The sequence below is a fragment of the Nipponia nippon genome, unplaced genomic scaffold, assembly GCF_047370975.1.
Source record: "Nipponia nippon isolate SJK-2023a ecotype South Korea unplaced genomic scaffold, ASM4737097v1 scaffold_3, whole genome shotgun sequence".
Taxonomy (NCBI): domain Eukaryota; kingdom Metazoa; phylum Chordata; class Aves; order Pelecaniformes; family Threskiornithidae; genus Nipponia; species Nipponia nippon.
The window spans coordinates 102,851,641-102,878,487 of NW_028262347.1; the positions used below are offsets into that span (position 1 = coordinate 102,851,641).

Sequence of the window (26,847 nt, forward strand, 5' to 3'; positions counted from 1 at the left end):
CATACACACGTAACAGCAAATTATGTCTGTGAGGTTCAATGAAAAGTCCCAAATGCTTGTGACCGAGCCCAATAGGGTAAATTGACGTTTGGGGAAACTTCCATTTTAAAGACATGGAAGACAATGACCACAGAGAAACCAAAATTGTATACCAAGTAAAAGAACAAGTTTCACGGAAAGAGAAGATTGCCCTTTTTGCTTCATCTTTTCCTGTTCAAAATGAGGCAAATCTATTTAGCTGAAGGTAACTTCTCACAGGACATAAAGTTTAGAGAACACTATACCTTCATATGTAACTTAAAGTTTTTCACATCTAGAAACAGGGTAAAGTATACACAAGTTAAATAAAAACAGGATAATCTACAAACATGCTTTGTGACATGAGAGCTGCTAGTCATTTTATCTATGAGCTAGTTATTCTTACACTACATATGTATTCTTATTTATATATATAAAGTACTAGCTAGATTCTTGCTCTGCTTATATAAGCATTCTTTTGTACAGTGTATCTTTAATTCCAATATCTTCCTACATTATCACCACAACATCGCCATTTTATAGAATGCTTTCGTTAAATACCTGAACTAGTTAATGCTTGCTGAAACTAAAGCATATAGAGTAGTAGATGACTGAGATTAATGGCAGGTTTCCTGTACAGCAACCCAGCGCTTCACTTACCAATCACTTACTTCCACCAGTGAAAGTGCGAGTTAACACAGTGAAGTAACAAGTAGCAAAAGAGCATCAAATAATGAATAAAAAGTTTTTTTGTAACAGCTGTGCTTTTGTATTATACTGCAAGACAGTTATTTCTGCAACCTCATTAAGATGTTAATACATGATATGTAGCTTATACTACTCCAAGAAATTCCTAGTAGGCCTAACCATCTCAGTACAGACATTTTATCAGCTTAATGCATGCTTACTTCCCTCATATAATACAGTGTAGGAAAAGTACAGTACATATCATTTACCAACATCCTGACTCTTCTGCATTCTTAAGAGAGAATGTGAATCAAAATAGTCATCATTCACCCTCTAGTTTAAAACTCTTTCGAACAGACACTTTCAAAGCAACTGTTTTATCCTTGTCCAAACACTTGAAAACTTGGGTGAGGAAGGTGCTGGAGGGGGAAAAAAAAGGTAGTGGAAAAGACTATACTTAGTATGTTTATGATAGGCTGTAGCAAATCAAACCTGGCCCTAGATTCTTTGTGTATGTCACCAAATCCTCCATAGTCTCTACTACTTCCGCCACAGTCAGATATTCCAATATTCCTTTGCAGACACGGATGATTTTACGGACCTAAAAAAGAAATTTCCATTGTTTATTAGACAAAGCTAAGTTACACTTAAATTAGAAATGCAAGCCTATTATTAGAACAGAACAGGTTCTAATAATTCTAATTTGCTAACATGACATATGGGCAATCACGAAGGTCTGGGATACTGATTAAGTTACCCACAATTACTCAAGAGTGCTGTATTGACAAAGACAATATTTAATCAGCATGCCACTACTCAGAAATGCAAAATCCTACTTCCAGTGTTTTCACTTTGTATGATAAATGAAGGATTGCATTGAGAAAATAGGTTATAAGGAAGTGCATTTAAGTATGCTGGCATGCTTAAAGTTTTTCATTGCAATTTCATCAATAAAAAAATATTTAACTTAAGTCACAAAGCAAAACTACATAGAAAGCAGACTCCAAGCTTTCAGAGGAAATATTATTCACCGTAGAGCTTTACATATGGATAAAGCATTATGCAGCATTCCAGTGGGAAAGGTAGATCCAACATCTTAAGCTTTCCAGAAAAATCTGTGAAGACTGTACTTTCTTCACCTCTGGACATCTGCCTCAGCTTAACATTTTCAGTTCATACTTGATTCCAAAACAGAGTTCTTTGTCAGTTAGTTAATCTTCTAACCTCCTGAACCACATTATTTCTGACAACACCACATACAATTCTCACTGAAGAATGAGTTAATTAACATTTAATTCATATCAACCACAAGCAGCATTCAGCCCCTAGAACAGATCATAGTTTCCTCAAACTCATTTCAGTTTTGTCTCAATGTTAGTTTATCTTGAAACATAGTAGGATTATGTATAGGAGGATTATGTAACAGAGCCAAGTTTTGTATTTGTGAGAAGTCAATCATTCCAGACTAATATTTTTCTTTTAGTTAACATGCAGCTATCAGAGACTAGTTCAATGAAGCATTAACTCCACAGAAGTCAACTCATCTCCTAAACACTGGAAGCAGGGAGATTAAAGGCTATTAACTTCCTTGCAATTCTGTCCTATAACACTTCTTAGTATCTATTAAAAACCACTTAAAATAATGTGTAATCACAAGTGCCACAGAGAAATCCCATAGCATTCTCCTCATTTCAGAGAGATGTGCTAACAGTACCATGAGCTGATTAAATGAGAGACAAGGATGCCCTGTTAGACTACTCAGAACAGCAGGAAGAATAACACAATTTCATACACTAACAGATTGTTGCACGGGTAAAATTTAGAATTAACATCAGTATTTCTAACAGTGTGAGGTTCATTTCCTCATAGTAGCATGATATTTGCTATTTAGAAACAAGCAAGACTCCACATTCCCAGAAAGAGGATCACAAGAGTAAGTAAGATTTGTAACAAAGAAACACTTTCAAACACAAGACACTCACAAACTCCTTTTTAAGTTTCCTTGCAACTCTGAGTTTTTGTCCATCTGAGGATGGACAAACAGCACCTCTGAGCCACTTTTTGGTTTGTGCAGCAGCCAGAATGTAGCAACTGTTACATCTATCAGAACACATCTTCTGGTTAACCAGCCAGACAGTCCAGATTTGTATTACCTCCCATACCCCAAGACCAATTAAATTGCTACAGCTAATGACTCAGACATGTTAGAAAGTGGCCTAGGGCTTTGCAGTGAAGGTATACAGAGAATATAAGGATCAGTAATGGGTATGGTGAAGGGAATACAGAAAAGTGTCAGCAAGATGTAAGAAAGAGTTGATGGAATCTGGCCTTTTTGAGGAATAATCACAGGCTACACCTACACATCATGTCATACAAAGGTGCTCTTAACAAAACGGAGCAACAGGCCTAAGCTTCTGACAGAAAGGAATGCAAAATATGCTTCCAATCAAGCTAAAACAATCAAAAATACATTCATCTACTCGATAGTTTAGAGCAGCTAATTCAGTTAGGTGGATATTTGAATTAATAATGCTATTGTGCAGATACCTATGTCAGTCATGTTGGGATTCCTACCTCCGCTTCATCAAATGTCAGCAGTAAGTCTGACGTTCCAGAAAGGATGCCTCTTGATCCGTCAATTAGATAGTCACGAGCTGGTACTGAATAAGGATCTGCTTGCAGCATCTGGGCTGCCCGAACAAGTTTGGTGCAGGCGTTCTCCACTCTGTGGAAAGTCATCAGACAAAATTTGCTGATTAGTTTCTGTCTGTATGACAACAGACTTGAGAAAATGCTGGATTTGTTTTTAACTTTACTACTTAAAACACTGCAAGCAAACTGATCATTCTACACCTTTACAGTTTAAAAGGCAAGGGTATTTATTGTATTTATTTTAACAAGAAAGTAACCAGCAACTGTACAACACAGTTTTTCAGAAGTCATGCAATCTTCCAATGTAGGGAAGTATTCCATGTACAGCAGTCAATACAGTGTCATTAAGGAGAGGTCCCAACGTGGCAAAACACCTTTCATTCTTAATGACAAGGGCAGTGGACAAAATTATTCTTTCAGGACTTCACAAAGTAATTGCTAACCTTTATCAGCCTTGTATTTGCATTGTCATTCAAGAAGCAATTGCTATTAATAAATATTAAATGATAGCTACACATTAAGACAAAAGAACATAGTATTAAGAAAACCAAGACACCGTGCCCTGCTTATTGAAGCTATAGTCCAGCTCTTCAGAGTCTGTTAACACTCAGGACAGAAATAGCATTTCAAATAGCTACAAGATTTAGTGATAAGGTATGAACTTCAAATGCAGCTTGCAATTCCACACTTAAAAACAGAAAGGAGGTTTTGCAAGGTATTACAGTATGTAATTACAGTAACACAGAAGGTACTACAATAAGCAAATGAGCTCTGAAATTAGGTTCCATCCAGCCATCTAACCCAATAATTTTAAAATATCAAGAACTGGAACATTGAAAAGCTTTCGGTTTTGTTCCCTTGTTGTAATTAGTTCATGACAGCTTAGAGAAATACAAAATTCAGACTTTACTTCCATGTTAGCTATGCTATTCATGACTGTACTTATTGACTACACTGATTGTGACTTTCCTCCATTCTCTCCTGTTTCTTTCACAGAAATGTAAGCGTAGTCTAATACATAGGCTCTATGCACATGAGTGCCATGTGCTCATTCAAGTTACATGAGGTTCCAACAAACATTAAACCCTTTTATTACAGCAATACTATCTCTTATCACAACTTTTTCATGCTTGTAATATAGCCTGTTTTCTACTGACCACTTGGACACACTCTTATCATACTTTGTTAAGTACTATTGGAAAGTTACACAGTTATCCCACTTTCTCCCCTACATTCCTTGTTAACACAAATGGCAGAACATAATGGTTACATATAAATTTAACTATACTAGAAATAAGACACTCATTACAGGAAAATATACATTTTCAGAAAGTAAAGTTTTCAGCTAATGGTTCCCTAGAGCAGATCGAATTGGGCCAGCTGACCTTAACATAACCTGCTCTTTAGCAAGACATCTGCTCAACACATCAGATGGTAGTAACTCATAACTGAGTAAGAAAATACAGGAGGACTTCAAGACAAAGTGGGGCTGGTCTGCTCATTACTATGCAATGTACTCAGTTGTATTATCAAAGTCAACTGACTTCACTAAATTAGATTTCTGCATTTGCTTCTCAAATTTATTCTTTTCAACTCTGCCAAGAAAGGGATTAAACAAATAACCTATTCAGCCGGCTCAGAAATACTTAATTTCCTACAGTTCAATTTTATGGTCATGTGTTTAATACTAATGATTATCTCAAGGCTGGCTTTTTCATTTGTAAAGAAAGGCATTAATATGAATGTGTATTACCCCAGAAGTCACCATAATTAACAAAAATAAAGTTTCTAAAGATTCAAAGTTTTCTTTTACAGTTTTTAGAATTGAACCTCCGAAAAGTAAATGTGCATTTTACTTGTACGATGTCCATTTTGTATAAACGTCCCAATGCATTTGAAAGACTTCAGGAGTGTGCACTATGTACAAAAAAGCAGAGTGGTGTTTAAAAACCAGACACCCTCCAACCCCTGCAAAGCATACATGCTAGGGAACAAAAGATCAGAATTTGAGGAAAAAAGTAATTAAATTACTTTAATTAAAAAAAAAATACTAAAAATATTCACTGCAATCAACCACTTGTTCTATCACAAGAATCAAACACATTCAAAAGTTTTTAACAGAAGTTCATTGCTACAGTGAATTTTCTAATCCCTGTATTATATTGTAACCTAAAAAAACCCAACTTTATAAAAAAATGTATATTTATTTTTGAGGCATGGTTACAATAGCTATGTTAACACCAGCCAAATTCTTTGTGGAAAAGACTCAGGTCATAGTATTTCCAACCATACTACTTTTTGGTAGTCAACCAGCTTCATTCCTGTTAGTGTCTCCTTTATGAAAGGTGAGGAAAAAAAAAATTTAGCTTATGCTAAACTACCATTTTAGTTTTTAGGTTTTAGGACTGACTTCTGCTTTTCCCAGAGATGCCTGCCCAAAAATGCCAAGCAATGCCTTTGATGCTTGAATAATGCTTGTTTCAATTTCTAATCATTTAAGTTGTAGTGAGTTTACTCACTACAGTTTAGATTACTTACAGTTCTAGAAGTATAACATAAAAAGCAAATATATTACATATTTTACATTAACATTGCTCTCAGCGTAAACAAATCAGGTGTTACCCTATTCTTTGCCTACAGATTACAGCTTTTTCCTTCTTTACAAGGGAAGTGTAACAAGTAATATGAATACATTGCAAAACATCTGATGTAAATTATATGCATTACTCATACTCCCTGCTGATTAAGACAATTAAGATAAAGAACACAGCATTTTTTAACTCTAGGTCAATAGTTCCAATGTGGTTTATGGCAGTAGCAAGCAAAGAGATGCACGATAGCTTCTCAGCAGCCAAATTATTTTGCTGCACAATCACACTCCGACTGAAAAACTTTACATATTACCATCATATTTATCCATTATGAACCATCAATGCCAGTCTCAAGCAAGCCAAAACCCAAGTCTTTGAAAAGATCTTCTCCCTCATCCTCCAAGAGTGGTTCCCTCAAGACTGGTGGTCCTTTTGAATGGAGAAACTATGGACAGGGAATGCGGTGCTAGCACATGCACACTGCTCCTTACCCCATCATCCACGTGCCAGTACAAGTTCTGCTGGAGCACTTCCTTAGAGGAGTGCCAATTCCTGAACTAACACTTTAGAAACAAAAACCCCTCCTCTCAGGAAAGAAAAAGACAACCCTCATCTGTTCCGCTTCCTGCATCCAAATCCTGCTCTTTAATGAAAGAACAGGTAAGACTCCTTCGGCAGCTCACCTGTGACTGTCACTTGTCCCTACAACACAGATATCGGTGACAATACACTCCATAGTGTTAACAAGGAACTGTTAACATGTACTAGTTCATTTTGATATAAACTCTGGATTAACAAAAAACAACAAATGCAATAGATTATCATTCACAAAGGCCATTGAACATTCCTAACTCACGTTACTGCATCTTGGATAACGAGTAGTACGCAAAGTAGGTTTCATCACTGTGACAGCCAGCTTTGTCTCCCATTTTTCATTGTGTCATAATTCAAGCAGTCATGAATTGCTGCAGAAAAAGGTCTTGCACCCAGCATAAAGTGGTACTATTCAGCAGTGCTTGTATCACATTTCTACAGTAATTCAACTATTTCAGTCTCCACAATCTGCTGAGTGTTGATCAAAGACTGGTTGCAGTATAGCAATTAAGAGAATCTCTTTTCTTAATCCCTTACTTGTCTAGGTGAACAAGAACCTGGAAATTAACTAACTCTGCACATCCTAGAAAATGAGCACAATCAAAATTACATGTTTGTATACAGCTCATGAGGAAAGAAGAAAAGTTTTGGTCTCATTTCAATACATAAACACTCCCCTCAAAAAAAAAAATCAAACCCCTCTACACCCAAACAAGATCACACACCAGGAACACAGCATAATAAATACTGTAGTGGATTGTATCAAAGGCCCATTTAGTTCAGTATCCTGTCTCCAAAAGTAGCCGAAAGTAGATGCCTAAGGAAGGTTAAGAACAGGATAAGCATTTATCGTACTTCCTCTGGGCACTCTCCCATCCTCCAACTCTTTTCAGTTCTTGGGATTTCCTGCAGTTTGTCTGTTTGATAACCCACAATGGATTCCTCTAAGTACTTATCTATTAACCTCCAAACTTATATAAAGAATTTTAACAGTACATAACTTGCTACAAAAAGAAGCTCTCCCTATTGTTGGTTTATCAACTACTAGCTTAAAGCAATGCCCCCATCAAGTTCTTGCACAGGAAAAAAAGCGCAAGTTTCCATCTTCTCCATGTAACTCATACTTCCTTAGACCTTTGCCAGGGCCCCGATCCCCTCTGCCACCTTTCCCAGGCTGAAGAGCTCCAGCCTACTTAGGTTTACCTTATATACAGAAGCAATTCCTGACCTTCGATTGCTCTCAAAGTCTTTCTATGAGCTTTTTCCAGTTCTACTACAGCATTTCTAAAATTAGGGATCACAAGTGCATGCAGTATTCAAGGTGTGGGAGAAAAACATACAGTGACATTTTGGTCTCTCGGCCTTTACTGATAAACCTAACATTTGGTTTACTTTTTCACCACTACTGAGCATATAATGGATGCTCTCGCCAATGTATCACAGCTCCAAGACCATGCTCACCATTGGAAATGGCCAGTTCAGAGTCAATCACCCTATCTGAAGCTAGAGCTGCTGCTCTCCCATGTGTGCATCATTTCAGATCTTCCAAAATAATTTCATCCATGCTTAATATCAAGTCACTCAGTTTAATAAGGTCCTGCTGTAATTTCTCAGAGTCACCCATTAATCTCACAACCCTGTGTAAGACTTCATATCATCAGCAAGTACTTTTGACTCACTGCTCATCCTGGTTTCCAGGGCATTTAGGAACGTGGTAAAAAGCATAATCCCAGCAGAGATCTCTAGAGCCCTACTGACCACAGCTTACCTCCCACCATTGTCACAGTTAACCATGTAATTTTTCCTTTCACTTTCAATTTTCTCTTTTCCATACAAGAACTTCTCTTATTTCCTGTGACTACTTCATTTTCTTAAAAGCCTTCAGACCTTGCCAAAAAGTTTAGAAATCGGTGTATACTGTATGACCTGGATTACCCTTATCCCCATTTGTGATATTTCTAAGAACACCAACAGATTTATAAGGCAGAATTTCCCTCCACAGAAACAGTCAATTCACCCAAAGCAAATAATACATATTTGGGATCTGTTAATTCTCTTCTCTAGTATAGAATTTCTAGTCATTTGCTCCAAAGGTACATCAGACCAATAGACCTCCTGTTACCCAGATTCCCCTAGAAAGTTTCTCAGGTAGTAGCATCACCTTGATTGACATACCGCATGGTCTCAAATGAGAGACTGTACTTCACTAATAATTCAGCTATTTCATTCTTGAACTCTTATGCTAATACCACCTGGTCCTACGACCATTTTGTCAACCTACAATGCAATAAACTAAATCCTTTTTCACTGCATAACAGAAACTTCCTTTATAGACATCATCTCTGTTCTCCATTTTAGTATTTTCTTAGTTGCCTCAATGCTTTCTTTTTTTGACTATCTGCCTCTTGTTTTTGGGAATACAGTAAAATATTCAGTCATTCTGTACAAACTGGACAACACTAATAGAGCAGTCACTACATTCAGTAGGTTGTAGGGCAAAGTCACTTCAGTGAAAGTTTGTCCATTGGCAGTAAGAAGCTTGGCAATTCCGTAACAAGAAGTGATGTATGATTTTTAAGGCTTAAGGCAGCAGAAGGAGAAAGTCAGTTATCCTTGACACTGAGCCGTGGAATTAAGAGTGTCAGTCACTGTTCTTCAAATATATTAGATTTCCAGGCAGTTATATCATGCATCAGCTGCCTATATTGACAAATTCACACTTTTCCACCAACTAAATTAATAGGAAAGATTGAGAACACCATGTTATCTCTGACGCTGTTTGGCAAAACTACAACAGCACATAAGTAAGTTCCATTGTTACTCCGAATTTTTTTCTTTTAAGGAAGAAACATCCTAGATATGTACCCGCATATATAGAATAAGAAGAAAAGTCACCATTGGCAGAAAGGTCATTCCTGGCAAAGATCAGCTTCAAGACCCCAAAGAGCTACTGAAACATAAGAGTATTTTCTAATCTGTACAGCAGAAATGAGTAACAGTGATCTATCATTGGAACAGGTTTCCTATACCTATAATAGAAGATTTACAATAAAATGAATTTACTTGATAAATGCTGGTGGCATATCCCTTTTCAAGATCTGGTCTTCTGTTGTCTGCACAGTCTCTTTTCCAACCTGCAGGAGAAAGAAATCATACTTAAGATTCAGAATTTCACTGTAAAGCCTAGATGAAAACAAATAGCAAAATAGCAACAAAAAAAAATCATTTGTACTAATGATAATTCCTTTCACTAGGTTTGCTGTTGCTATGTCTATTTTTGAGACCACTGTAGACTGTGGTTAGTCTAATGCTTCAGAAACCATATGTTGTTTCCTGCCAACACTTCTACTAAATTGGGGGGGGCACTTTTCCCCTCTTCCCACTCTCCACACAAACAATACTATCTGTTTACTACACTTAGTTGTAAAAACTTAATCACTGTGAACTCTGTAGGCTTCCCTCCCTCCTAATCCCCACAAGTCAGAAATAAAGTTCAAAGTTAAAAAAAAAAAAAAATACCCCCATTTTGCTATTCAACCTAGTCTATTTGAAAAATGTAGTTAATTACTGAGAATAGACCCCCACATCCACATTCACACCACCCTTTAGGCAAAAATAATTATGTAGAAGCTAATAAAGAAAGAGATAGAGTAAGATCTGGAGTTTTCTATACACTAGCTCTTGTGTTACACAATAGAAGTCTTTGTAACGGGTAGCTGGCTCTCTGGACTGTGAGATCACCAACTTGACAAAATATTTCCAGCTCCTTTGTTCACTGTATTTTCCAGCTGAATAAGCTATTCAGAAAGGCATCACAAAGCAGAAGGTCTTTAACCCAGACACTAGTTTGTGTTAAGAGCTGCCAGGCCTGCTCAAGTTAGACAAGATAGCCCTGAAAATCCCTGATCAGCTGGTGTTTAAAGATTTGCTGGTTTTTGACAGAAGTTGTAGTGTGCCAGTATGCACAGCACTTGCCAATTCTAGTGCTGTACAGCCTTCCAGAAGCACCATCTCCTTGCAAGTTTATGCCACTTGCCAAAAACTTTGTGTCCCTAGTCTGGTCCTTTTCAGAGGGGCTTTACAGAACTACATTGTCCCTAGTGTTTTATTTGGTTCAAATACAGAGTCAGCCTAGCCTACATTTATTTTTTTTTTTTTTTATTAGTACTACACTCACAAGTAGTCACATAGGTATTTGTAAGTAACGAAGGGAAGAGCAGAGAGGAAGTTAGAGGTCTTCAACTTTATGATAGGTTTCTGTCTCTTAAGTGTAGGCTCACTAAACAGCCATGCTCCCTCCCAGTACACAGCACTGCAGCGTTGCTTTGACTCCTCAACTTCACAGCAGTGCCTCAGGAGGACAATAAGCATATCTCATGCCCCATTTCTTTGGACAGGGTTACTCTCTGGCAGGTCATGTATGCCTGCTTTGGTTTGTTTCTAATTATTTCCATTGCACTCATGAAGCACATTTTTCATATTTCTCACATGTTCATATGCACACATGCACGATAAAGATGACACAGAAAAGGGGTAATTTGCATAAATTTTGGATTATACATTGTTCAGACAGAAGACTGTCACCAGGTGAAAAATGAAGAGTAATACTTTATTTCCAGAGAACCATTGGGAGGTTTCAAGATTTCTGTCTCTTGCAGCTGTACCAATCTGCATATAGTTCAGTTTATGTAAAACAAAGTAGTTCAGAAGATATACAGTTTTAAAAGAATGCACAAAAATAAAGCTTACAATGGGAGGGTGGAGGGCAGCTTCCAGTCGAAGGTCATTCTAGCAATCATTATCACTATTTTATATTGAACAGCCAGTCAGGAGCAACCAAGAAACAATTTCTGCTCAAGTTACAACACACTTGGTGCTTGATATAAGTTATTTCTAGTTTTATTAGACCATACAAAAAGCATTTCTTCATTCAGACGAAAGCATAAGTCTCTTCTATAAAAGGATATACCCAAGTTCACTACTCAAAGAAGCATTATCCACTAATTATAGATTATATATACACGCTATATATGCACTTTATGTATCTATACATACCTATGGATATTCTTGTTATGCCTAGCTAGGATCTTTAGTCTTCAAATGAAAGTAACATATAGGATATAAGTCAATTCGCATTTTAATTTTTTGTGGAGAGTTTTAACCTCAAAACTTTCCTGAAACAGACAGTCTTTGTCCTAAACTCCAAAAACAGATCATTTCTCTTCCAAGTCCATCACAAAGCAGAAATACTCATTCCTCCAATATCCTCAGCACTATACAGCACACAGGACACAAGATTTCAGACAGTTCCCATGAGGCCTCAATTAAAAGGGTCCCCTACCTTTCTAGAGGAAAGGACTTTCTACCATATTTTAAGCACCAATACACCACATACTCACTGAATCTGTTTAAACATAAAACCCTGTGGCTCAAAGGAAAGCATTTCATATTTAAATAGCTATTAACCTTTCCAGAAGTTGCTCTTTGCATTTGTAGCCAAGGTATAGATACGGAATGTAAGGAACAAATGTACTCCACATACCATTTAACAGGCTAAGTCTCAAAATGTGAAGCAACATTCATGACTAAATATACACAATCCCAAAAGAGTTTTGTAGGTTCCCCTTGTTAGCTTTGTGGTTAGAGGGATTTTTCATTTTGATTCTTACTTTTTGTTTTAATAAGATCCAGTTTCTTCAGACTGAATTTTACATGGGCAAAGCAATTTTTGGACACGCTGGAGTATAACACAAGGTAGAGATTCACTCAACTCTACCTTCACCATACTCCAATACTAAGGGAATGAAGATTCTCCCCCCCTGCCCCTTAAGATGACATATCTACACCTTCCCTATTTCAGGCAAAAGGCTTGTCAAGCTTCATGCTAATACAGAACAATAATACAGGTTTCCCAGATAATATTTCTATCTAACAGTATACATGTGGGAAAAAAAAAAGGATTCCTACTTGGGTTTCAGATATTCTTACCTCCTATGATATTTTTTTCCTAACTAACTAGGAAGGAACAGTCTTCATGGAAAGGAAGTTTCTGCTTTTAAGTAATAGTGATGCGGCCATTACTCATGGTTCCAAAGAAACTGCACTGGTTAACCCAGTAAAGAGACCATAACTTTTGAACGCTGTACCTGCCCAGAACAGCACAGAGGAAGGGAAGCTCTCAAGCAAAACTGATCAAGACAGTTTTATAGTTACAACTTCCACCCATCCATATCCATTTCCACACTCTTTGGGAGATAAGAGGCAAATCAGTTGAATCGAGATAAAGAATGAGCTACTTCCCTGCTACTTAACAACAGTGAACAAGCAGCCGACAAGTCTAGAACTTTAAAGGAAAAGGGACACACACAAGTCAGGGTACATATATGGCCACTGAACAGCCTTCTAGGATTGCAGCTAGAAGAATCAGGAGATTGAGATTTCCTGCGGCTGTTGGCTTTTAACCTTGCTTGTAGGTTTCATGCACTCTTATCTGCCACTGATTTGTATAAGATCAGCATGTTTTAAGCTTCCTGCTGGGGACTATTTTCCTCTATGGAAAAGCATGAAGAAAGCTTTCTGCTCAGGCTGAGGTTTTTCCTTATAACCAGTTTTGCAACTTTTTGTCACATCTGCTTCTACTGCAGGAAAGACAAGACATGAGCACCCCACAAGGTCCCTTTCCCATCTTCTTAGCCTGCTGGATATAGCAAAGAACAGCTGCTCCGTGAGAAGGGGAAATAGTTTCAGCTTCTATAATTCTCTAAGAGTTTGTTTAAACAAAGATACCACAAACACCCAGTAATATCTAGTTCTCTTAACTTTAGAAGTTTGAAAGTACAAACTCCATATATCATATAGAATAAAACATCCAAATACTTAAGATGAAAGTCTGAAGTTTATTGTTTGGGGATGGTTTTTTGTTTGTTTGTTTTCTTTTTAAAGAAAGAGTCTTCTGAATGCCTATATTGACAATACCAATTTGACAAATGCTGGAAGTTAAATTTTCCTTGCAGCTTATACAATTTCCCCAGTTAAAAAGGAAGACCTTAGAAGAATTAGTTCTTGCAATGTTCCAGAAGCTAATTTAAAACATCTGTCATTTTAGCAAGGAGCCTAAGAATATTCCTGCATCGTCATCCAGTAAAGATATACAGCCCTGGCTGTAACACTAGCAGAGCCCCAGGTGTCTCCCAAGGAATAAGCTACAGCATGAGTTGTGCTTCACAAATCAAAGTACCACTCAAAGTGATCTAGTCTGTATGCTGTAAAAGCAGCTTTACCATAAGCCATCTCACATTAAAATCCAGTTGCTAGTTTATGCATTATTCCATGTTTTCAAGCTTCCAGGAAGAATAGTGACATGACAATGGGAACATTAAATCTCACATCAGAAATTTGTTGTACGTCAGTGCAGTGCCACGAAGCTCTCTGCAACTTCTTTCTCAATTTCTTTAGACATCTGTCCTGAAAAAGTAAACTTAAGTATTTGCTGTAACTCTACAGTGACAGCGGTCTCTACATTGCATATCCATTTCTAGAATCCATCTCAAAACAGAGTTGCCAGTCCTTTCTCCCCACCCCACATTTTAAGAAAGTAAAACTGTCCTAGATTTCAAGACTCTGAACAATCCATCAAGCAGAGCTAGAAGCAAGCCAAAGTTACACCAGATCTATGCCTGCTCCTTGCCGGCATAGATGATGTACATTTCAGTCCAGATGAAAAAATACAACATAGGCAGAGAGAGTTAAATCTTTGTGAAAGCATTTTGAATTCAGGTGACAGACTGAGGTCGTCTTACTTACACATGACAACATAAGGAAAACTATGACTGAAGTTAATGGTATCCAGTTTTGTATTCTATACCTTTCATGGAGTTCATCCCTCCCCACAAGGCTTGTCTATTGAAGGCCTAGAAAGCAGGTCCTTTATCTCAAACTGAGTTCAGAGACAGTTTGGCTCAGTCAGTTAAAAAGCGGCAAGGGCTCAATAACTACTTCACAACTGTTCAGGTTTCCCTTTGTGAAACCAGTCATTGGAGCCAAATTACATGGAAAGCTTTTGGGAAGGAGCTCTGGCAGCAAAAAGAGAAGCAAACAGGACTGAGCTGTTTATCTTCATTGTTGTCAGTCACAGTATTTTGATTGCAACCCATGTTCTGTTTTTAGTTACAGTATCAAGCAGATCCAGTTGTCGATATTTCAAGCTATTTCACTCAGCTCAGTCTTAGAAATACAGCTGTTGGAATGAATGTTGTTTTATCATACCCTGACTCTTCACTACCATAATCCATGTGGTAAGTGTTAGCAAAACAGAATTGCATACATCCTGGCATATAGCAGGAAAGTATAACATTTTGCCAGATGCAAGTCAAAAAGCTTTCTGGTACATCATGAAATTTCTTGGTCACACCTGAATTTCACAAGTCACTCAAAAATTATCACCAGATGACATAAACAGCTTCCAGTAAAGATGAACTTTCTGTGAACGGAAAAGACAAGTAATGTTGAAGTGCTTTTAGAAAAGCCTAAGAGAACAGGTTTATAGGTTACTCCTGACAATCTAATCCTTCTCATCCAATAAGACTGAAAAGAGTCAGTTATAACAAGGTACAATAACGCAACTCTTTTTTTCTCTCAACACAAAACTATCTTTTTCCTTCAAAGGCTCTCTTGGAAGCATTTATCAAAGCATATTTCCAATTTCTTCATCATTCCACTCATCTTGCTTTGAATTATAATTGGGATAGATATGTCACTTGCAATTAGTGAGTTTAACACTGTTTTAAGCAGCTTTAAGTTTTTCTACTTATCTGTAGGGGAATAGGCCAATGCAATTAGAGACTGAACAATAAGTCCAAGGAAATATGCAGCTGAATTCTCTTCCTGCTTCTAGTTTAAATCGAAAAAACAATGCACATATACTACCAGTGACATCAGTCAACGGGAACACTTTTCCCTCAAGCCAGGAACCTAAAGAGACTACTGAATTAGAGCCTATCTACTTTGCCTTTCAGTTAATAGGGAAGCTGTATACTGGCTCCTGGTTTTCTCATGATTACCCTGGAGACTGCATTCCAGGCATAGCAAGGTACAATTTCAAAGTCATCTGGCAATAAGTCAAGTAAATTAGGACACTCCAGCCATCTGGTCCCTAATAGCAGCAAACTGACCTACCTGTCTACACTCGCATTTAAGACAAATTCAATTGGCTTGAGGCTAAGGAAATTCTGCTGTCCAAGTAAAATACATAACTATGAAACAAGAACCATATGGAAACCAGAAAGTGACATCATTTGGGTACCAAAAGACTTTTATTCACACTGCTATTGTCTACTAACTCTGTTACCAGTACAGAGCTGAGGCTTGGACGGTTTAGCTAATTACAGGATGCACAACTTAACATAAACAAAAGCATATACTGATTATGTGAGACTTTTCACAGAACTATTGTAATTTGGAAATTAATTTTTTTATCAAGAGAAAGGTTTCTTCTTCTAAACCGGTACTTCCAAGTTAAAACTACTTTAAGACATTATAACTCCAGTTAAATAACATAAGTCAGCTCTCGCCTTTAAGCATATAAAAAAAACTCACCTGGAAAAATAAGATACAGCAATTGTGCTCTACAAATGAGATTCACAGCTGCAACTAGCTACTTTTACCTTACAAGGAAGTCTAAGGAAACTGTCTCATACCAAACAGCATGCAGACTCCAAAAGCTCTTCCAATTCATTTCCATGTACCCAGACCTGTGAATCACCACTAAGTTTCAGAGCAGCTCTTAACATAAATCCTGCTGCAGATGTATACACAGATTAGTACTGTACTAAAAAATAACACATGTGATATCACAGAGCTAAATTCTCTCCTTGTTCAGGTGCTTCTCTGAAAAGCAAGCAACCACCAGACACCATAATGCTGCCGGTAGGTTTGCATCACCTTTGACATTCTGATAATATCTGCATGTCAGAAAGAATTTTGGTTGATGAGGATCCTGCGCCCGCTCCCCCCTAGTAATTGAGATGCATTCTGTCCCTCCAGCCTTCCAAGTGTTAAGTCAAGTAGAAGTATCTAGAAAGTTTAAGACTAAGGCTTTTTGGTTCTGTTAGTAACAGAGTAATAAAAAGCCTCACCATAGGAAGTTCATAGATTATATCAAGTGGAAGAAAGATTTCTTCCCAGATACAGCAGAGTGGCCTGTGAGAATTTGTGTTCCTAATATAGATAAATATTATACTGCACACAGTCTCTAAACCAACCCAAGCTATAGCTTCACACAGGTAGTAACAGACTTTCTCCCCAGGCTGTTTTTTTCCTTCATCAGAATGACAAACTAAGTTGGTGGTCTCTGTAACAATGTTATTAAACTGGTATTTCACTTATCCATGTGTTGGCACAGAAATTATTCAAGGAGCTGAAAAAAAGAAAAGACAAATTAATATGTGCTCTCTATTAATTCTTGAGCAAGTTCCTCTCACATTTCTAAGATGTCTGACTAAATCAGGTGCAAGGCAGATGTTCACTATAAATTCCTTAATTTCACTTTGATATTTAGTTAACTACAAAATCTGTTGTTCCTTTTTATAACCCATTTTACTTTTTTAAAACACTGCTAATTTGACAGGTATTGTTAACTAGATGAGGCATTTTAATATACCACAACTGAAAATGTAGGTTGGCTACCAGACACTGAATTTAGAATCTTCTATTCGTTATATGCGAACTTGTACTGACTTCTGAATACCAGCCTGTTCAACATTTTTTCCCTCTTCCACAGAAAGAACGATCAGCACTGCTTCCCTTATGAGCTCCCTCCTAGAGCATCAGTGGTTCCAGAGTAACAAAATTTTTTTCCAAGTTCAAGACAGTAACAGTTCCCTGCAGGAAGACAAAATTTATAAGCATGAGAAAGAAAAAGCAGCTTTGAACACCTCTGATAGCAGGGGAAGGAGGCATACCAATCATCACTGATTTTAAGACACAGCAAATCAGAATAAAGACTCATTTGTAGCACCTGATGGGACAATGCATTTATTAGTAGATAAACAGAAGAATACTCACCACCCCACCATTTACGTGACACTGCTTTTTAACGTGTTCGAAATGTAACTATTTTGCCAGAGCCACTGTGATGAGACCACCCTTCATTCTAAGCAATTCTGAAATTCTTATGACAATTCCCCCCGCCTCTTCCCACGACACTCTTCCAAGTTACTGAACTTGTTCCCATCTGCCTGTCATAAGTGCTGGCTTATTTATCTGCAGTCCCATCACGCAAGTATCCATTTCCATTACCTTGGTAGGTTACAAAAACTAAATGGGTTTAGTGCTAAATAATGTACTGAGGCAGAGAAGGAACACATAAGAGATGCTACCTTAATCTATTCACTTAAGTCAACCGGCAAATGCAGGAACTAGACAGAGTTCTGTCCCTCATTGACTTTGTTTAATCCTAGTGTTTCCCTCAAAGGAAACATACTCATCTAAAATTAGCTTTATTGATAAAGTAACATTTTTCACTGTGTTTTTAATATTATATTAAAAATACCTTCGTGTGTTCACTAATATATGGTTGAAGCAACAGGAACTTGCAGCAGTCACCTTTTGGCATAAGCCCTCCCACAGTAAATGTTTCTTCACCAGCAAGGTATGTACTAACATGGTATTTCATAGCAATTATCCACCTTCTGTAGCATATTGGACAATTTGTCTTTCATAAGAGTCATTTTACTTGAGTAACAGTTAATTCAAGTGTACAATAAGTTAATGGTGTAAATCATTGCTCAGATGTTAAATGTGAAGTTTTAATTAGCTACAACAATATCTAGTTACATTAAACAGAATAAGGACTAGAAATGGTGGGCTGTTTTCCAAGGGACAGTGCTCATTTACAGCACCATTAAAAAGGTAAGTGTGCCAGAAACTTGGTATTATGTGATTTTCCAGCTTGATTTTGCCTTCAGTGCTCGTGACCACTTATACCAGCTCTGCAAGGAATTCAGCATGTAGAAGACAAGCTGCTTATGTGCAGAGTCATCACAAAGAATTTGCAAACTATTAGAAAGCAGCCACTAAGCAGAAATAACTGATAGAGGATATTAAAAATAAAACAAAGAAATGTCTGATCTGGCATTAGTTCTGAGTTAGATGAAGACTTACTCTGCTGTTAAAATTAGTTTTTAATAAAACTTAAACCTTCTATGTGGTCAAGTAACAAACTACCTTTCACATCCAAAAAAGCTTTAAAAATAACTACTTCCAACAGCATTTGCTATTTATTTCTTGACTCACACTGAAAAAGAAAATTATTCTTTGACAAGATTAAGTGGTAAGGGCTAATAAACTATGGCATAGCAGCAGATGTTACCAATATAGTCAGAATCTTCTACTACAGGATGACATAACCAATAAGAGTGGTATAATCTAATTAATCCTAGTTGTCAGTGGTTCCTTTGAGAAATTAGGTCTGTAGAATGAATTAAATGGTAGAAATTCTCACTCAACAATTATTGTCTTCCATGCCATCTTGAGTAGAATGTACTCTTAGCCACTTTTACAGTCTACCTTCAGCCATTAAAGCCTATTTCCACCCAAAACAGTGCTGGAGCCAGCCTACTTCTAAAACAGTGCTTTGGACTAACATTTATACACATTACATTCTACTTCTCTGTGTTCGCCCAATTAAAGCATTATGAAAGCATTACTCTTACTCTTGCAGTCCCTACTGGAAAGCTTAGTTCACATAATACTGAAACCTGTGGGACTTTTCGTTGTACCAATGGATTTGTTTGGCCCTATTACTATAGGCAGTAGCATCTGAACACGCTTGATGGGATGGTCAGGCTTTCTCAGTGTAGCTCTAACATGAAGCTACCACTACTCTCAATTGAAACAAAGGGGGAAATTAGGTAGTGTAAGCAAGCAACTTGAAGGTTACAATCCAGTACATACAAATATCTAGGCTAAAACTGCTTATTTTAAGTTCCCATGGTTGGCAAAGCTGGCCAAAGTCTGGCTTCACCTCTTGCATACAAAAGGAATAATCCTAGTCACTGTTAGTTTGAAGCTGCACGGAAGTAAAGCCTCTATAAACTTGTCTTAAAAATTCATCTTTAAATATGACACCGAATCATAAAGAGACATCAGAAAGTTGAACTTCTTTAAAACAACAGAAGTTTTTTTTCACTGGAATTTGTTAGACTTTTAGAGTTCCACTGTGCCAGGCACTGTACAAATACATAATAATATCCAGTCCACCTATAACAGCAGGCCATTGCTGTGTCACATTAGAAGAATGTTGAAAAATCAACTCCACATTAGAATAAAGATATTAAAGTGCCACCAACACTTGATAGTATATACTTGCTACCCCTTTGAGAAGTTATAGGTACCATTTCTAATTAATTAAACCCCTTTAGAAGTTTAATAGAAAGTAATAAAAATCCTTTATATCTTTGAAAGGTAAACACATTTAGAGATGTAGTTCCCTTACCTGCTACAAGACTGTGGTTGAAAAGAGAAACAGCGGTATTGCTGCAAATCTGACTAAAAGCATCTCCTCTAACAGGAAGGTACACTTGTAAGCTACACTTAGAATTTTGTCTCATTGGAGGAAGTTGCTCCAACTTTAAAAGCAATGGAACAGAAGAGAACACTCTTCTGAGCAACCATTATACTATGTGAAACGGAAATACAAGTTTTTGGGCCAGCTAACAAGCAAACTGGAAAACCTGTCTGAAGAAAGGAATTACGCTCAATTGTAAAAGCAGAAGCTAGATCCATCAAGTTTACAAACCCCCTCACAGGTTACTTCCTCCACTGACACACAGTAACAACATCAGTTATCAGCATCACCAAAATATTTAAAATTAATAAGCCATGTGCAGGAAAGTTTGCTCTTTGCAAGTAAAAAAGTACAAGACAATTACCTAAAAATCTGTCACAACAAAGGCCAAGCAACAACTCTTTGTAGCAGTTAGTAACTGCTTCAGGGTCATAAAGTCTCTTTAGTATTTCACCATCCTGAGTAATTGGAGAACAGGTCAGATACTCCCCCCTCCTTCCAAATTGCTGGAGCAAAATTGTTAAGCCAGACATTAGCTTGCAACAGAGAGATAACACACTTTATATTCTATAGCTTTGAACTATGATAATTACCAATATCAAGCTGGGAAGATAAAGTCAGATTAACAGAAAAATACATTCCTTCCTGATGCATGGAGGTGGGGTGGGCTTGTCTGGTCTGACAGCTCAAGTGCCAGTGGAGTTTAGTCAGAGAGCTAAGGAATGCAGGTTCCCCAGCATTAACTTAAGAGGTAAAAGAAATGCTATGCAATTACCATTTTTTTTTTCTGAGAAAGACTGAAGTCAAGCTGAAACCCAACTAAAACTTACTGAGGTTCCCACTCTTCCCACCCCAATCCCTTGATTTTTTGAGAAAAGGGGAACTTTTTATAAGTGTGACAAAGAACGAAGCAGCACTTCAGTTGCTACAGTTAAGTCAGTTGTTTGGCAGTTACTAGCCCTTCACAATCCATTTTTTTTTTTGTTATTCTATCAGGGCCAGCTAAATAAAAAGCAACCTTTTCGCTACTATTCTAGAATTCAAGAGAAACTCCATTTGTTTATCTCTGTTATTCAGCACAACCATCATGCTGCAAAAGCTGCAAAGACAGAAAGGCTTATGAAAGTCATTTTTAGTGTAGTCCAACAAACACTAGGCAGTTCACTAACTTCTCTTACCTAAAAACCTTGTAAAAGTTATACAGTAATTTAAGAAATTGTTTTTACACTTGAGAATAAATTTTCTTTTAAGTATTGAGTGTTCCTGTGACCTTTTTGTAACCAAATCAGCTTTTGAAGACTTAGCTGAAGGATATTTAGAGACATGTATACACATTCAGAGGCTGAAATGGGAAACATCTCTTGAGATCATCTTGAGCAAAGTTGCAAAAAAGTAAGATTTTAAAAGCAAATAGATACACCAAAGAAAGTAACCTCCCCAGTAACTTCTGACTGGGTGCTTGAAGCAGCATTTTTTTATAGTGATAACCCTTAAGATAAACATCAGTACATCACACACTTCAGTATTAAAAACTTCTCCTAAGCAAGTTTAGGTGACTGCATGGATATATGCTAGCAACTGGCAAGGTTCCCATAGAGTTTAGATATAAGGTTGAACATGCCAGCTTGCATACAGCTAAACCTTAGCACTGTTTCATTTAATTATGTACTACTATATCCCATTTTTAGATTAACAGTTTAACCATTCGTTGCCTATGCACAGATAGATATTTTACTCATAAATGATAAGTCGATTTTTTCAAAACCTAACCAAATTTGTGGTCACCAGGAACCAAATCCACCCAAAAAACTCCTGCAACTTACAAGTTATCTGGCTGTCACATGTACTGACTATCAGTCTGGTTGAAGTCTGTTTCTGCTCCTTCCAAGGAAGTATTTGTGCAGGCAAACAAAACAAGGCCTGCATAAGAAAAGAAAGTTTTAATAATGCTTCCCTCCTCAAAAACAGTTGCAATATGCAGCCTCTTCCAAACTCAGGAAAAGGTTTGAAGACAGCAGGGGAAGCAACTCAGCCAGAATAACTGAAGTTCCAGATGACAGCTTTTAATAGCTTCACTGCTTGACAGGAGGAATCTTCAGACTCTTCTGCAGCTGAAGAGCTGATAGCCAGAAAATGGCTGAAAGACTAGAATGGGCAAGGAAGTTGATATGGACTTTCCCGGTTCAGCCTTGAATAAGCCTCCCATTTTGATGCACCTGCTCCATACATTATATAGCAACTATTTGATGAAAATTTAAAAAACAAAAGACGGAAGAGAACAGTCATTACGGTTTGCCATCACACAATGACTTAGCTAAGGTGACACTTGTGACTTATCCAGTACAGGCCAGAGCGCTCCTCATCAATTCAGGGGTTACAGAAATAACCACCATCTCTCATACTGCTACTTTGGCACTTCCGTGACTATACTTGTTAAAAAAGATAATTTCTATAGCTATTTTCTTGTGCACTCTTCAGCATTTAAGGAGGGACAGGCTTGTCTCTACAGTTCATGCAGACTCAGCTACTAAAATGCAGTTAAAGTTTAATACCATTATACTTTACTATTCCCACAAACAGAAGATAAACGTTGAAAAGAACACTTAGTCTAGTACTGCCATCAGTATGTCCATTAAAAAGAAAAGACAAAAAGCAATCTTTTCTATCACATACTTTAAAAAGATGCATTGCTGGATAAACACCACCACAAGAATATCAAGTACTCCTGGATATCCTCATGAACTGCAAATGCATTTACATTCACTACAGAACAAGGTTTTTGGTCTTTGCCTACTACTAACCTGAATTAAGACTCCCTTGAAATAATCTGTACCTTTTAGGACAGTTAAAGAATTTAGACAATTTTGGAATTACCATACAAGGTTTACTGTATCCTAACCAAGTGACTGAAAACTGTCACAACTCTAGTTTGTAGAGCAATGAGACCACAACAGTTGCAGCATACCCAGATATTTTAAGCTGCATACACAAAGATATCCAAGCATAAAGCTTGTAAAACTAGCCAAAGCAGTACTTTTTTTTCTCAGTTCTGTTATTCATCATTTCATTTATGCACCGTATTTACCTGAGGACAAAGATCAAGCATGACAGTTGCTCAAGTAAAACCTTTTTAGGCCATCACAGAAAATCAGTTTAATATGAAAATTGCTTACCTCCACTGCAATGAGAAATACCGTACTTTTCCTATCACATACTGTAAACTCTAAATACCATCTTTCATGAATAGATAGATACAGATTGAGGAGCCAAAGAGAGGAGGCACCCTGCTGTTAGAAACAAGAAAGAACTGGTTGCGAATGCAAAGGTCAGGTGCAACCTTAGCTGCAGTGACCACGAGATGGTAGAATGCAGGATCCTGAAAGGAAGCAACAAGACAAATCAGACCCCGGGCTTCAGGAGAACAGACTGTGGCCTCTTCTGTGACCTGCTTGAAGAAATCCCATGGGATACAGTCTTAGAAAGAAGAGAGGTTCTGAAGAGCTGGTTGACTTTCAAGGATCACCTCACTCAGGATGGTTCACCCTGATGAGCAGGAAATCATGCAAAGGTGGCAGGAGGCCTGCATGGATAAACAGAATGTTCCTGACAAAGCTGACATGAAAAGTAGGCACACAAGAGGTAGATGCATGGACAGGTGACTCAGGAGGAATGCAGAGACGCTACCTGAGCATGCAGGGATAGGGTCCATACCAAAGTCTATCTGGAGTTGAACCTGGTGAGGGACATGAAGGACAACAAAAAAATGCTTGTGTAAGTACAGCAGCAGCAAAATGAAGACTAGGTAAAATGTGGGCCCATTGCTGTATAGGTGGGGGGGCCTGGTGCCAACACAGAAAAGGCTGAGGTCCTCAATACCTTCTTTACCACAATCTTTGCTGATAAGATCTGCCTTTGGCAATCCCAGGTCAGACACACTGAAAGTTTGGCACAAGGAAAATTTACCTTCAATGAAAGAAGATCAGGTTATGTTTGCTATTCTGTGGGTGTAGCCATTGATGGAAAATGCAATGCAGTTTTATTACAAAAGGTCTCTTCATAAGGATTCTAAGCCAACAGCAACAGGACACACAAGCTTTCTACAGAACAGCTTGTTTCTGTTCTCTGCTCTTTAATGGAGAACACTGACACAAATCATCAGTCTCCTACCCCACCCATGAGGTCAGGGTACTGGGAAACTGTTTTGACACATGTTCTCTCAGTGAGAGAAAGCTATCAAGATCATCATCATCATTTAAGAGTCAATATGAGCTGACAGTTTCAGTAATCATGGAAAGCCTTCGGGAGCTAAGAGGGCTTTTTCCTTCTTTCCCCTTTCATCACCCAGAATTGTTATCCATTGATCATTATTCATGATGTAAATAATTATTCTGAAGCACCAGAACATTATTTACTTCAGAATAAGAAATTTGTTCCAAAGTGAGTTGTTCAGTACATTTTCACAGAAAACTTTGGTTCTAGTCTCAGGATAGGGACAAGTACAAGTCATACCTCAGTAGACTTGAATTATTAGGCAAAGTAAACAAAGGATAGGTTTGCCCTCTCTCATGATTCTCTAACCAGTTTTTCCATATTCTTACAAATGCACTAGGGCCTTAAATTACTATAGGGGCAAACTAGACCTGCTTCCAAATATTATGCACGCAGAGTTCCCCCACCTCCCCAATTCAGTTTTAAGCTGCTAGGCTCATGGTTTAAGGAAATACTTACTGGTGAAATATTGGTAACTGAAAAGAAGATCCAGCCTTTATTTTATCATTTCATCTCACCATGCAGTAAGTCATCCTGTATATAAAAAGTGTCTTTTGAAATGCAGATCGTTGCAATAACCACTCATCTGTGCTGCATTTCCATGCATCAACACAAGTTGTTACTTTAGACTCCAATTACAGGACATTATTTAGGTTAATTGTCTCTTGCCTGATGTCATAAAAATTAAGGAAGAAATTACACAATTAAACATTACAATTAATTTAGTGCATGCGCTTGTAACAGTTATATAGTTATAAAGAAGGTACTTTACTGTTCAAATTAGATAACAACAATGCTCCCTAGTAAGCGCTCCTATGGCTGTGTTTAAAGATAAATGCCAGGAAGGTTATCATTTTGCAGGAATTAAGAACCATGGCCACAAAAGCAAGTTCTGTATCAAGAACTGCTTCTCAGCATTTGACTGAGCAAGTGATAGAATAGAATTTGTGTCAAAAAAAAAAAAACCACACCACACATTCCACTGCAATGTTTCTTAAGGTTTAGTTTGCCAGTCTGATTTGCTTTTCAGAGGGAGAAATGGCAGCAGAAGATTGATATTACTAACAGTAGATACTTGGTCTTCATATTTGAGGTGAAAAAATACAAAGCCAGTAAGACTTAGTAAAACAATGCAGTCAGACACAATAGCTTAGAAGAACACATACAAACTGTGCAACAAAGAAGTAGGGATAAAAAGCTAGTCTTCGTTATATGTGAAGCCACTACGAAAATTAAGCAGTACTCAAGGCAAGGACTGGCCTATTCTCTCCTTTGGAAAAGTAATTGGCAAAAAAGTGTCATTTGGCTTTTATTTAAGAATTCTAGCAGATTGGGAACAAGAAACATACCCCAGCATTTGCAACAACTGGTTAATGATTTCAGGCATTATTTCCAGTAACTAGCATTAATACCACATGTTTGCTAACACATCTTTAAAACCACTGCTTGGTTCTGCCCTCCCCTCCCCCCTTCCCCACCCCATCTTCTCAAAGACTTGCTTCATCAATCCAAATTTCAACTATATCAGAAAGGGGAAGACACCTGTAAATTACCCCACTTATGTTCTGAGGCTACACATTTCTAAGTGTAAAACATACTGAACCATGTTTTATTTGGTTCATTGTTTTATTAAACTCCATAAAAGGAATTCCATGTCTACAGTCCAATACCACTATGTGGAAAAAAAATCTTCTTGTTTCAAAGCACAAAGCAAAACTACATGACACTCTAAAGTTACAAGAAGTAAGGAACAAGAATAAGTTGCTAAACATTGGCCCTTAATATGGATTTAACAACTCCTCCCTTACTGGTGTAATTCACTTATGCAGCAGAAAGCATATGTTAAGGTTTCCAGAAGAGGAGTGGTATACACCATATTGTTGGCATATGGAATTTTTTAGTCCAACTGCCACTTTAAGGTTATCCATTCCACAATAACATTCTCAGTTTTTATGCCCAAAAAGCAAGCTGCATGTAATTACTAATGGAGGCATTCACCATCTCTATGCACATTTAAAGGAACAGAGAACAAAAGATTCCTTTTAAAGCTGATGGAAAAGACTGGTATAAATTAAGTCTCCAAACATAACAGAACAAAGAGATTATTCCATTCAAATCGGAAGCTGATTTATCACTTATGTAAAGATAATTCCTAACAGATAAAAGAAAAAAAGAAGTTTATGATGTGCTTTTGTTACTACAAAGTTGCTTTCTGTCTGATTAATCATTAATCACTCTTCTCCCTGTCCCTCCCATGCACACACCCTAATGGGTTTTATCCACTTTCTCAGAGCATATGGCCACAGTTTCCTACAATGTGGTGTATTATCCCTAAAGAAATTGCAGGTACACTGAACCAGAATGTTCTATTTTAAAAGAGAAGGAAATTTTTATTATTTAAAAACACTCCCTCACCTAGCACTAATCACAAGTTTCTACTACACATAGACAAGACCTAGAAACCTATAATGA

General features: G+C 37.4%; 1 protein-coding gene across 3 annotated transcripts in view; it reads right to left on the minus strand.

Moving 5' to 3' along the window:
- The window catches only part of VCL (vinculin), a 63,230-nt gene that overhangs the window by 30,162 nt on the left and 6,221 nt on the right, over window positions 1-26,847 (minus strand). For 2 of the 3 annotated variants that reach the window (XM_087766904.1, XM_087766902.1), the window contains exons 2-4: window positions 9,606-9,676; window positions 3,280-3,430; window positions 1,198-1,306 (exon numbers count right to left, since the gene is read on the minus strand). In XM_087766904.1, the coding sequence (XP_087623030.1) occupies window positions 1,198-1,306; window positions 3,280-3,430; window positions 9,606-9,676 (331 nt within the window). Of the gene's footprint in view, window positions 1-1,197; window positions 1,307-3,252; window positions 3,431-9,605; window positions 9,677-26,847 lie in introns of those variants that run through there. The other variant, XM_087766903.1, reaches the window with a different exon arrangement.